The 14821-nt window shown below is 32.7% G+C and overlaps 1 protein-coding gene across 1 annotated transcript in view; it reads right to left on the bottom strand.

Moving 5' to 3' along the window:
- Positions 1–3699, bottom strand: part of HDX (highly divergent homeobox) — a 152999-nt gene extending 149300 nt beyond the window's left edge. Inside the window, exon 1 of the mRNA XM_022580818.3 lies at positions 3553–3699. Coding sequence (XP_022436526.1) covers positions 3553–3699 — 147 coding nt within the window. The remainder of the gene's footprint in view (positions 1–3552) is intronic.
- Positions 3700–14821: the final 11122 nt, after the last annotated feature.

Raw genomic sequence — 14821 nt, 5'->3', positions numbered from 1 at the left:
AGTACTTATCTAATAAAATGTCCCAGAAACTGAGATGCTCCATTTTGCTTCACATGAGGCTGTGGGAATTTAAAACTCACTCTTATTTAGCTTTACTAAACAGCAGAAGTGAGAATTATAAGCAGAGGGACAAATGAATATAAATGTCACAAAAGAAGGAGGCAGGGGAGAAAAACTAAAAGGTTCTAAAGTATACACTCGAGAGAAATATTTAAAAAGAAATATGTGGCTGCTTCCCACTAGCTGGATATATGTATATGTGTAGCTGATTCACTTTGTTATACAGCAGAAACTAACACAACAATGTAAAGCAATTATACTCCAATAAAGATGTTTAAAAAAAAAAAGAAATGTTTGGGGATATATATAATTTCAATTTATGGTTCAAAAAAGTGAATATTACAGATATTCAAAATAAGTCACTGTGTTATGGCTTTTCAAATAAAAATATGCATAGGAAGCATGATGCATTTGTTTGTAATTTCAATATTTTAAAACTTTCAATGGGAAAGCATAGTGAATTGGTAAAATTTAAACTCAAGATCTACTACATCTGGAGGGCAACTCTGGGCAAGATTTCTAAGAAAACAAACAACCTACCATGTTCTCATCACAATGCCTACCTTAACATAGGAATTTTAAGTGATCTTAGTGCACTGCAAGTTTATGGCTTACTTTTATAGTTCATATATATAGTTACTTATATAGTTTACTAGATATCTATATCATGTACCCATAAAAAAGTAAAATGCAATAGTAAAATGAATATCACATTCATATGAAACTCAGCTATCTAACAGCTTCACTTGTGCAGAATGCAACCAATATAGATGTCACAAGACCCATGTACTTTACTGACAACACTTGATCTTAAAACACACCTTATCTTATTTTACACATAATTTTAACAAACCTGGTATCTTTTTCTTTTTTTTTTTTTAACAAAACAGGATGGGGCTTTGGTAATAGTGATTGCTGTTGAAAACACCTTGATAGCACCAAAACTAAGAATGTTCATTAAATACTACTCACTAAAGAGGAGAAGAAAGGAAAAATAAAAGAGAATTGTTGTGAGAAATCATTAAATGGTCTGGGGTTCTTTAGTAAAGGAGAAAGTCACTCCATATAACTTACCATGTTGTAAGCATTATTATTTTATAGCACAGTACAATAATTGATTTCCATAGTAAAACCCTGAGTCAAAAAGTAAAGGTTCAGTTATTTTCAATAGTCTCTATTGAAGTAAAGTAGGAAAGTATATAGTTAAGAAATATATTTTAGTAAAATGTTGAAAATAAAGAAAATGCATTACCTAAAGGTTACCAGTAACTGAATTAAATTTTACTAAAAGTCATTCAGTTACAGGATCCAAAATTTACCATTGCATATAGAATGTAAATTTCTCATTCCAAATGTTTCATTGGTGAGAGAGAAAAAATGGGTCAATCAAATTGATATGATGAGCATTTGGGGTTTGGAACTAATAAAGTGATACTACATAGAAAAAAAGAAAGGCAATAAATTTGGGTCACCAATCCTTGGTGTCCATTAAATTCTTTTTCAGTCCTTTTTTAGAAAGTCAATGTCTCCAAACTTTTCCTTTTTCTATACCTCCTTCTTTGTTTTCCTGTTCCTTTACCCCACTATATATATATATATATATATATATATATATATATATATATATATATATATATATAATGGATGTTTTAACCTTTTAAGTTCTTTTTACATTGGGATCAAGTTCTTAGTACAGTGGGATTTTAGTTCTTTTGAGGAAAAAACACAATAAATACTATATTAAAATAATAAAGGAAGATCTCTTTGAAGTAGAACATGTAGACCTAGCAAAATACGAGGCTCAAATACTATATTAAAAATAATAAAGAAAGGTCCCTTTCAAGTAGAACATATAGACCTAGCAGAATATCAGGGGCAGGGGAGGTTGTGGAATAATGGGTCTATAAACAACTCCTTTCTCCTCTGGCTGGAAAAGCTGCCAAAATTGTGTTAAAATTTAGATTAGAAAGACTGAATTTCTGCAGAATAAACACTCTCCTAGAACAGAGAGAATGAATCTGTTTCACACCATTCCTTATAACTTACATAACATTTTACTTGTAAGCTTACGTTCTAGAAAGTTTACTTCTTTCATTTCCATTACTTGTTACAGATTTCACACCATTTGGAGCAAGATATAAACCTTTGTATTTCAACACTCTCAATATTCAAGTACAATCAAGTAAATTATTAGGGGGAAGATTGCAATAGCAAATTGTAAATATGAAAGGTCACAGTCCACAAAGCAGCTGCCTAAGAAGACTTTTCATCTTAAAGTAATGGTAAAATAAGAGAGAAGAAAAGAAAGAAGTTATTGCAGAAAAAAATGAGTTTGTACTTATAAAATGGAAAACTCATCAACTTGAAATATTACACATTTTAAAATAATTTTTCTAAGTCAATTACATTTTTTCTCGAGGTTTTACTAAAGGTATTGCAAATAGGGAATTTAGAGCTATCAACAGGAGATATTTCTAGTTCTTACAAAAATCTGAGTATGATGGTTGATCTCAGCAAACAAGAAACAGATATCCTGGATATTTCCCTCCTAGAACTGGTGGCATAATTCCCTATTTGAAGGTGAATATATCCTTCAGTCTTTAAATAATAGATTTTCCAAAGAATTCTTCTTATCAAGAGATTTTTATCTTTGGGGTCTTTAAAAGTTCCTCCAACAGAAAAATAAACTTAAATAGAAGTCCTTCTCTTACCAAATTAGCCTAATGAATGACAAGGATGGGAAAACTGCTAATCTTTGAATCCCTAAGGTTTCGCTCCAGGGAGATTTGTAGCCCGTTCAGACAATCATGAAAGGACCTATGCACTCACTATGAAATGTGTGACTAGTTCTGTTAGGTTTATCTCTTGCCTCCTCTCCATCACCTTCTCACTGCCTTTCCCAAATGTGTAGCAGCTCTGATTTTTACAGCTGAATAACAATGGTTGTGATAAAGGAAATTTTCCTCCCTAGGGATTTCTTGTCCCTTACTTGCTAACCCATTAAAATGCATACATTTTACTTAAAAGGAGGAAAAGATATTCATAAAAAGGATAGGTTTTCCTAAAAAGACAAAAATACTAAAGTCATAAATACCTGCTGGAAAAATTTAAACACAACAAGAAAATATGCTAACTCCCTTGGTAAATGCTTGTTTCACTAATATCAGTTTGGAGGATTATATCTAGATAAATTCTAGGTGTAAACCAAGCATGAGATCAGCAACTAATCCTAAAGGTACCTATTAGTTCAAAGGACTGGGATTTTTAAAAGATATATTTAAAATGCAAAAGTTTTAGTGCTTTCAAGGTATTTATAGAAAACAAAAACATACTAAATGATTAGGTATTTATTTAAAAATAGTAACTTTATACCAGGGAAATGAAGCTGTTTATAGTTAGTGACTTCACACCCTGATAGTTTTTTTCATATTAAGCAATTATGACTTGTAGTACAAAGCTATAAATTCAAGAGTTTAAGACCTCAATACTTACCCTGACTACACTGAAGTCCAGCTTAGTCTCCTGTGCACACTGTAATATGAGCTGAAAGCAATTTTTACTTTGATTTGTCATTCCATTTTCATAATAACGCTGTAAAATCCTTTGTTGTTCTACAGTAAATACAGAACGTAGATTCATCTAAAAATAAAAGAAGATACTCTGAAAATTTGAATAAAAATTGGGTTTGTGTAGAATTTGCACGTTTTTGTTTTTTGATACAATTTCAATGCTATGAAGCTGCAAGATTTCTTTACGTGAAATAACCCCAGTAATGGGCAATAATTTGTGTGCTAAAGGGAGAGAGGTTCTCAATGAATATTATGCATAATGTGAACCCTTATTGAATTTGTTCAGAAAAAGTATCAACTTTAAAGACAAAAAAAAAAAAAAAAGCGGAAAACCCTTATCTGGTTAGTGTCAGTGCATGGAGAGAAAAAGCTTCTTTCACCAAAATAAATATTTATGGCTAGTAAAGCCAGAGATTGTGGCATGGTAGTAGCCATAGGTGGTCAATTATCAACGGGGACACTCACTGTTCTTTGTCAAGCAAGGCATCTGGCATATGTCTTACAGCCAAAAGCTGTGCTCCGAAACAAAAGGGTGCGTTTATTCTGGGATAAAGGGGTTCATTTTATATATTAAGTCAAAATCTATCTTTAAAGCTTAAAAATAAACAGGAAGTTTTAGTGACTGAAAATGTATTTGCTTTAGGCAATACTAACCAAAATAATTATTTTTAATAGCTGTAGTATATAAACCAAAATTAAAAATCATGTATAGTTTACTAAAAATATACCAAGTACTTTTAATTGACAACATCATAATTAGACAAGAGAAATTTTAAAAACACATTGCTCTTCTTGCCAATAGGCAAGATGTTTAATATTAAGGGAGAACAACTCTGTGAATCTCACAAATAAGAAGCAGGTCAAACCCTTCATAAAGGAGATGAATTCTAGTAATGCATTTTATAAAGAAGAACACATAATTAGATAAAGGCAATTTCAGGTTCCTCTTAAAAGCTGTCACACTAAAATTGTTTCCTAAAAGCTGACAGAAAGAAAACCCTTTGCAAGGAATGAATCTCTTCAAAATTAGGAAAACAGTGACAACTAAAACAATATAAGCCAAACCAAACAGAAATCATTCTAGTATACTGGGTATGGAAAAAACTAAGTACATTGACATTGAAATAAAAAATAATTTCCATTTTTTGAATATTTTGAACAATAAAGCAGTTTCATAAAGAAATTAAAGACAGTCACATAGCCATCCAGTGAAATCTGTACACGACTTGTTTTCTTGACCATGCAAACGTTTTCCTATATAATGTTAAGAGATCAGATGAGAGAAAATTGCATGTGAGAGAGGGCAGGAACATTCAGAAACAAATAACTCCACTTTATGAAGGGGATCTCATTCAAGTACAACAATGTGGAAATGTAAACCTCTTATCTGCAACCAGACCAAATTTTCAAGGATGTTTGGGCCAGAGGACGATATTCATCAAAGCAATATTACTATGTTTGCCAGTTTTCAGAGCAATTTGGGGTTCCTTTTCCTAAGTGATTCAGCTACAGTCAGGAGAGGAGCCAGAAGATGATGGTCAAATACCTGAAATACCTCATCTGTTGTGGATTAAGTAGCAAGGTATTGGTATTCCAGTACTTTGGAATGAGATCTGAGGAGTGTGGTAAATTTCAATTCACTAATGCATAATACGGGTAATGGCTCTGATTCTTCTCTGTAGGGCTGTAACTACCATAAAAAAGCCTAGAGTACAAGATATGGCTGATCCCCAAGTGTATCACTATAGCTGCCTTATGTAGGAATGGTTTCCTATTGGCTGGCTACAACTGTTGCTCCAGTATGATATGAATCTTAAAAAGCATGGCAGATTAGTTATCTTGGTCTATGGAGTGGCAAGTTATTGAATGACTGCACAGCCAAAGTTCTTAATTGCTTGCACAAAAATCAGGAAAAAAATGTAAAAACTTTCATTTTAAAAGTTGGGTTGTTATTTATGTGGAAGATAAAATGACAATCCATTGGATTCATAGAAAGTGAGGTCTACTGTATTGGGGTAGGGAAGGTAATTAACTGAACTAGGGGATTAAATATTGAAATAACAAGTCATTTAGCTTTACCTCATGATTTCCTAGTCTAATTCTCTTTGCATTGTACTACCCACTGAGCATACACCAGCCCACAAGGAATAAGACAACCTGTGTCCTACTCTCAACTCCACTGGAGACTATTTGGTAAATCACTTAATTTCTATGAGCATCCATTTCCTAGTTTGTAAAATTCTGGATTATATGACTTGTTTTACTTACCAGTCTGGATTGTTAAAAGTAATTTAAGATATGTAAACTCATTTTTCTTACATTTTTTTCAGCCGCACCCCGCGGCTTGTGGGATCTTAGTTCCCCAACCAGGGATGGAACCTGTGCCCCCTGCAGTGGAAGCTTGGGGTCCTAACCACTGGACTGCCAGGGAATTCTCATTTTTCTAAAGTTTTAAAGCATGTTATAGTTGTAACATATTTATATTTTTAAGGATAACTAGGCCCTTCAGTTTATCTATCATATTCAGATATGGAATTTCTTAGGTTGCTCTCAGCTTTAGGATTTGGTGTTTTAATGAAGACCCTGAGCCATTGGCAAAAGATTAAACTATGCTCAGTATGTTCTATTCAAACAAGCAGAGCAATGAGTGAAATATTTTAGATGTATTGCTTTGGAAATACTTGAAATATACAGCTTTGAGGAATGAAATAGCTAAAATATAGCTAAGGCTCTATTTTTACATTGGAATATTTCAGATAAATTCCTATGTAACACTGTCCTTATATATCTGATATCATACTTAAAACCAGCTCTAATAATGCCCTAATAATGTTTTAAGTGGCTAAATCATTTGAAAAGTACAAAAAAATTTTACTCATTAAGGACTCGTTCTTGGAAAACCTGGTTTTAAAAATGGAATGAGTCCATAAAATCATCACCAATTCAAATAGAATACATTCTTGCCAAGACTAAATATTTGAATTTTGGGTAAGCCATCAACTTTTTTGTTTGTATGTTTACAAAGAGTTGAGCTTAGGTTAATATAATACCTTGAATATCTTTATCTTGGCCAACATGTCTCTATTAACATTGTCCTTTTAATCCATTATTATTATTCGCTTTTAAATTTACATACAGTAAAAATCACTATTATTCATGCATGGTTTTATGAGTTAAAACAAACATATATAGTCATGAAACCACCATCACAATTAAGGTACAGAACAGTTCTATCATTCTGAAAAAAACCTTAATGCTGCTTATTTATAATCAATCTCTCTAGCCACCCAGCCCCTGACAATCCCTATTCTGTTCCTATTATTTTGTTTTTATAGAATGCCATATAAACGGAATAATACAGTTTGTATTTTTTCTGAGACTAGCTTATTTCATTTAGCATAATGTATTTGAGATTCATCTGTGTTGTCTGTATCAGTAATTTGCTCCCTTTTCTTGCAGAGTAGCATTCCATTGTAGGAATATACCACAGTTTTTCCATTCATCCATTGAAGGACATGTGGGCTGTTTTAAGTTCTTAGCTATTATGAATAAAACTGTTAAAAACATTTGTGTGCAGGTTTCTGTCTGAAAATATGTTTCCATTTCTCTTGAGTAAATACCTAGGAGTTGGACTGCTGGGTCATATGGTAAATATATACTTAACTTTATAATTCAAATATAAATGCTTTCCAAAAGTACAAATTTGCTTTTGCACCAACATTCTATGAAAGTTTCAGTTCTTTCACTTCCTTACCAGAATTATAATCATATATTTCTAAAAAATTAGTCATTTTAATAGTTGTGTAATTGTGTATTACTATTGTGGTTTTAATTTGTATTTCCCTAGTGATAATAATATTGAGCATCTTTTGCTATTCTTATTTGTCATTCATACATCTTCTCTGTAGAAGTGTCCAAATACTTTGTAAATTTTTAAATTGGATTGTTTGTTTCTTATTATTTAACTTTTAGTGTTCATTACATATTCTGGATACAAGTCCTTTATGAGAAATATGATTTTCAAATATTTTATCCTCGCTTGTGCCTTGTTTTTATTTTATTAACAGTGTATTTCACAGAGCAGTTTTTAATTTTGATGAAGCACTATTTATCACTGCTTTATGGATTGTGCTTTTAGTGCCATACCTTAGAAATCTTTGTCTAGCACAAGGTCACAGAAACTTTTTCCTATGTTTTCTTTTAGTAGCTTCATATTTTTGCATTTCACATTTAAGTTTAGGATCCATTTGGAGCTGATTTTTGTGTAAGGTGTGAAGTACAGGTCGAAGTTTTGTGGGGGTTTTTGCATATGGATATCCAATTGTTCCAGTACCATTAATTGAAAAAAAACTTTTTATTGAATTGCTCTTTCATCTTTGTTAAGAATCACTTGACCATATATGTGTGGCTCTTTTTCTGAACACCCTTTTCTGTTCCATTGATCTATGTGTCAATTCTTTCATTAAAACCACACTGTCTTAACTACTGTAGTTTTATCATAACTGTTGAATCAGGAAGTGTGAGCCTTCTAATACTGTAATTAAAAAAATCAATTTAGCTATTCTACATCCTTTACATTCTCATATGAATTTTAGAATCAGATTGTTGGTACTAACAAAAAATTCTGCTGGAATTGGATTGAATCTATAGATCAGTTTAGGGACAATTGCTGTGTCTTCCAAATCATGAATATGATATACTTTTCTCTAATTATTTAGATCTTGTTTGATTTCTCTCCTCAGAGTTTCATAGTTTTCAGTATATAGATTCAGTACATAGTCTGTTAAACTTATACCTGTGTATTTCTTATGTGTGTGTGGTTTGTTTGAAGGGGAAGGGGGGTATTGTAAATGGTATTTTTAAAATCATGGTTACTATAGTTTAAAATAATGTAGTGTATATTTGAAATTTGCTAGGAGAGTAGATCTTAAGTGTCCTCACTACACCAAAAAGAAATAGAACTATGTGAGGTGATGGATATCATATATGCATTACCTTGATTGTACTAATCATTTCATTATATATATATATATATATATATATATATAAAATCAAACCATCATATTGTATACCTTAAATATATACAATTTTCATTTGTGAATTATACCTCAATAGAGCTGGAAATTTTAAAAATTTCCAATCGCTCGCTGCTAGGATATCAACATACAATTTAATTTGGTATATTCACCTTGCTAAATTAATTTACTGGTTCAAGCAGCTTTTTTGTTGATTGTCTGGTATTTTCTAAACAAATATGTCATCCACAGAGAAAGGCTTGTTTATTCTTTTCCAATACACTTCCCTTTTCTTTCTTCTTTTTTTTAACATCTTTGTTGGAGTGTAATTGCTTTACAATGATGTGTTAGTTTCTGCTGTATAACAAAGTGAATCAGCTATATATATACATATATCCCCATATCTCCTCCCTCTTGCATCTCCCTCCCACCCTCCCTATACCACCCCTCGAGGCGGTGACAAAGCACTGAGCTGATCTCCCGGTGCTATGTGGCTGCTTCCCACTAGCAATCTATTTTACATTTGGCAGTGTATATATGTCCATGCCACTCTCTCACTTTGTCCCGGCTTACCCTTCCCCATCCCCATGTCCTCAAGTCCATTCTCTACATCTACGTCTTTATTCCTGTCCTGCCCCTAGGTTCTTCAGAGCCACTTTCTTTTTTTTTTAGATTCCATATATATGGGTTAGCATACGGTATTTGTATTTCTCTTTCTGACTTACTTCACTCTGTATGACAGACTCTAGGTCCATCCACCTCACTACAAATAATTCAATTTTGTTTCCTTTTATGGCTGAGTAACATTCCATTGTATATCTGTGCCACATCTTCTTTATCCATTCATCTGTTGATGGATACTTAGGTTGCATCCATGTGCTGGCTATTGTAAACAGAACTGCAGTGAACATTGTGGTACATGACTCTTTTTGAATTATGGTTTTCTCAGGGTATATGCCCAGTAATGGGATTGCTGGGTTGTATGGTAGTTCTATTTTTGGTTTTTAAGGAACCTCCATACTGTTCTCCATAGTGGCTGTATCAATTTACATTCACACCAACAGTGCAAGAGGGTTCCCTTTTCTCCACACCCTCTCCAGAATTTATTATTTGTAGATTTTTTGATGATGGCCATTCTGACTGGTGTGAGGTGATACCTCATTGTAGTTTTCAGTTACATTTCTCTAATGATTGGTGATGTTGAGCATCCTTTCCTGTGTTTGTTGGCAATCTGTACATCTTCTTTGGAGAAATGTCTATTTAGGTCTTCTGCCCATTTTTGTATTGGGTTGTTTGCTTTTTGATATTGAACTGCATGAGCTGCTTGTAAATTTTGGAGATTAATCCTTTGTCAGCTGCTTCATTTGCAAATATTTTCTCCCATTCTGAGGGTTATCTTTTTGTCTTGTTTATGTTTTCCTTTGCTGTGCAAAAGGTTTTAAGTTTCATTAGGTCCCATTTGTTTATTTTTGTTTTTATTTCCATTCTCTAGGAGGTGGGTCAAAAAGGATCTGTGTCTGGCCTTACATTTACATCTTTAATCCATTTTGAGTTTATTTCTGTGCATGGTGTTAGGGAGTGTTCTACTTTCATTCTTTGACATGTAGTTGTCCAGTTTTCCCAGCACCACTTATTGAAGAGGCTGTCTTTTCTCCATTGTATATTCTTGCATCCTTTATCACAAATAAGGTGACCAGGGCTTCCCTGGTGGTGCAGTGGTTGAGAGTCCGTCTGTCGATGCAGGGGACATGGGTTCATGCCCCGGTATGGGAGGATCCCACATGCTGTGGAGTGGCTGGGCCCGTGAGCCATGGCCACTGAGCCTGCACGTCTGGAGCCTGTGCTCCACAATGGGAGAGGCCACAACAGTTAGAGGCCTGCATACCACAAAAAAGAAATTAAAAAAATTATTAATAATAAGGTGACCGTATTTGCATGGATTTATCTCTGCGCTTTCTATCAGGTTCCATTGATCTATATTTCTGTAGGTACTGGTCTTTTATTTCTTTATTGCACTGGCTAAGACCTATAGTATAATGTTTTATTCAGAGCTGTGAGACTGGACATTTGTTCCTTTTTCTCAATTTTAGAAGAAAAGTGTTCAGTCTTTCACCATTGAGTGTTACATCAGCTGTAGGTTTTTCACATGCTTTACAAGTTTAAGGAAATTTCCTTTTATTTCTATTAAACTGAGAGTTTTTATTATTACTGTTACTATCATCATTATAATGAATGGATATTGAATTTTGTCAAATGCTTTTTCCTGCTTGTATTGAGGTAATTGTACATATTTTGTTCTTTAACCTTTTGATATGGTAAATTATGCTGGTTGATTTTCAAGTGTTGGATGAGTATTCTGTTCCTGAATAAACCCCAGTTGGTGGTGATGTATTATTCATTTTATATATTTATTTGATTTGGAAATATATTGTTGAAAATTTTTGAGTCTGCATTCATGAGGGATGTTTGTGATTTTCTTTTCTTGTATTGCATTTGGTTTGGTACAGGCAATGAGTTAGGAAGTGTTCCTTCTACTTATATGCTCTAGAAGAGTTTACATAGAATTATTATATTTTCATTAAATCTTTGTTAGAAATCACCAATGAAGCCATCTGAGAATGGAATTTTCTTTGTTGGAAAGTTTTAAGCTATGCATTACATTTCTATATTATTCAGACAATCTATTTCTTCTTGAGTGAGTTTGGGCAGTTTGTGTCTTTCAAAGTATTGGCCCATTTTATCTAAGTTGCTGAATTTAAAGGTGTAAAGTTTCTTATATACTATTCCTTTATCATCCATTGAATATTTATAGGTTCTATTGTGTTGTATTTTTCCTTCTTGATATTGGCAATCTGTTTCTTTTGTCTTGGTCAGTTAACAAGAGGCTTATCACTTTTATTGATCTTCTGAAATAATTAGCTTTTGGTTTCATTGACTTTTGTTTATTGTTTTTCTGTCTTCATTTACATTTACTCCTGCTCTTATCATTACTATTCCCTTCATTCTGCTTATTTGGACTTAATTTGCTCTTCTTTTTTCTAGTTTCTTAAGGTGGGAACTTAGATTATTGATCTTTGAGCTTTCTTCTTTTCTAAATATAAGCAATTAATGCTATAAATTTACTTCTAAGTACTGCTTTGGCTGCATTCTACAAATCTTGATAGGTTGGATTTTTTAACAGCCTTATTGAGGTATATCTGATGTACATACAGCTGCACAATAGTTAATGTCTACAATTTGATGAGTTTGGCCTTATACAAAAACTAGTGAAACCATCACCATAATCAAAGTAATCAGCATATCCAACGCCTCCCAGAGTTTCCTTGTGTCCCATTGTTTATTTGTTCTGTAATAAGAACACAACATGAGATTAACCCTGTTAACAAATTTTGAACTGCACAATGCTGTATTGTTAACTATAGGTATTATGTTCTACAACAGGTCTCTAGAATTTTTTCATTTGGCATAACTGAAACTATCTACCCACTGAATAACAACTTCCCATTTCCCTCACCCTCCATCCTGGCAACCACCATTGCATTCTCTGCTTCTGACTATTTTAGATAGCACACATAAGTGGAATCATGTGGTATTTGTCCCATGACTAGCTTATTTCACTTAGAATAGTGTTCTCCAGTTTCATCCATGTTGTTGTAAATGGCAGAATTTCCTTCTCTTTAAAGACTGAATAACATCCCATTGTATGTATATATTACATTTTCTTTATCTGTCGATGGACACTTGGCTATTTCCATATCATGGCTATTGTGAATAGTGCAGCAATAAACATGGGCATGCAGATATTTCTTCAAGATCCTGATTCCAATACTTTTGGATAGTTGTCCCTTTCTATCTTTGGGGGATTAGCTCCAGGAACCCCCACAGATACCAAAATCCAAGGATGCTCAAGTCCATTACAGTTGGCCTTCTGTATCCACCTATCCATGGGTTCCACATCCATGGAAACAAAGGGATGACTATATACCCAGATGTGGGATTGCCGGATCATATGGTAGTTCTATTTTTAACCATTTTGAGGAAACTCCATGTTGTTTACAATAGCTGCTGAACATTAATTTACATTCCCACCAACAATGTACAGGGGTTCCAATTTCTCCACATCTTTGCCAACACTTTTTATCTTTTGTTTTTTAAATAATAGGCCTCCCAACAGGTGTGAACACCATACACCAAAAAGTCAACTCAAAATGAAGACTTAAACATAAGACCCAAAACTGTAAAACTCCTGGAAGAAATCATACAAAAAGAGCTTCTGGACTTTGGTCTTGGCAACAATTTCTTGGATACGTCACCAAAAGCACAGGCAACAAAAGCAAAAATGGACAAGTGGGACTACATCATATTAAAAATATTCTGCAAAGCAAAGGACAGTCAACACTCAACTAGAGTAAAAAAAAAAAAGCAACCTACAGAATGAAAGAAAATATTTGAAACCATATATCTGATTAGGGTTACTTTCCAAAATATATAAGAAACACCTAAAACTCAATAGCAAAATAACTAATTATCCAATTAAAAATGGGCAAAGGGCTTGAACAGACATTTCTCTGAAAAGACAAACAAATGGTCAACAGGTATTTGAAAGATGCTTAACATCATTAATTATCAGGGAAATACAAATAAAAACTATCATGACACAGGGTGTGTTTTAACTGTCATTCAGTTCAAAATATTAATTTTCCTCTTTATTGTTTAAAATATTTAAGTATTTTCCAGATATCTTTGTTATCAATTTCTAGTTTAGTGTGGTTATGAATAGAGAATATACTTTATATTATTTCAACTGTTTTAAATTTTTTAAAGTTTATGGCACAGGCAGAATATGGTTTCTTTTAAAGAATGTTCCATGAACATTTGAAAGGAATGTATCTTTGGCTATTGTTAGGCAGATAGTTCTAATAATGTCAATTAGGTCACGTTGCTTAATAGTGTTGTTCAGATCTTCTGTATCTTTACTGATTTCCTGACTTATTCTATCAATTACTGTAAGAGGAAAGGTGAAGTCCCCAAGTATAATTGTGCACTTGTCTATTTCTACTTTTAATTGTATCAGTTTTGCTTTATGTATTTTGAAGATCTGTTGTTAGATGCATATTCAACTAATATTGTTACATATTTTTGGTGAATTGATCCTTTATTCATTATGTAATACCCCTTCTTTATTCCTCATACTATTCCTTTTTCTGTTTTTTAATTTGTCTGACACTAATGAATATACTTCAGCTTTGTTTTGAATAACCTGTCATAGTATATAATTTTCTTTCATTTTATTTTAATTTATGTCTTTACATATAAAGTAGATTTCCTATAACTAGGATACAGTTGGGCTTTAAAAACCCAATATGACAGTATGTGTATGACAGTATGACAGTTAGTGTGTTTAGATCACTTACATTTAACGTAATTACTAATATGGATGGATTTGGGTGCACCATTTTATTAGTTGTTTTCTGTTTGTCCTTCTGATTTTTTGTTTTGCTGTTCCCCTTTCTCCAACTTCTTTTTTATTATTTTAATATGTCTTTGTAATGTTTTAATTCATTGGCTTTTGGGCTACATTTCTTTCCATATTTTTGAAGTGGTTTTTCCACTGACTTTGTTTTCCATGTTTTGTCATGAGAAATCCACGGTCATTTCCAAATCTTTGTTTCCCTATGTATTTTGCTTTTCTCCAGCTTTTTTCAACACTATATCTTTGATTTTTAACAATTTGATTATAATGTGTCTGGGCATGATTTCCTTTGAGTTTAACTTGTTTCAAGGGATCTCGAACCTGTAAATTTTTATCTTTCTTAAGTGTTTTGTAGAATTCACTAGTGTAGTAATTTGGGCTTGGAGATTTCTTAAAAGAAATATTTTTAATCACAAATTCAAGTTCTTTAATAAAGTGCTCAGTTATTGTATTTCTTCTCAAACAAGCTTTGATGATTTCTGTCTTTCAAAGAATATATATATTTACTTTAAGTTGTTTATTTATAGGCATAAAGTTAATAGTCCATTAGTATATTTTTAAATGTCTGTACAGTCTGTAGTGATATCCTTTCTCTCATTCCTGTTATTGGTAATTTGTGTCTTCTCTCTTTTTTGTGTACAGCCTTTTCTCAAATATCCATGTTTTGGTTTCATTGCATTTCTCTATTTTTTTTAAATTGAAGT

The sequence above is a fragment of the Delphinapterus leucas genome, chromosome X, assembly GCF_059928025.1.
Source record: "Delphinapterus leucas isolate spDelLeu-1000000601 "Yukka" chromosome X, BTC_Dleu_Yukka2, whole genome shotgun sequence".
Taxonomy (NCBI): Eukaryota; Metazoa; Chordata; class Mammalia; order Artiodactyla; family Monodontidae; genus Delphinapterus; species Delphinapterus leucas.
This window is presented reverse-complemented; position numbering and strand designations above follow the sequence as displayed.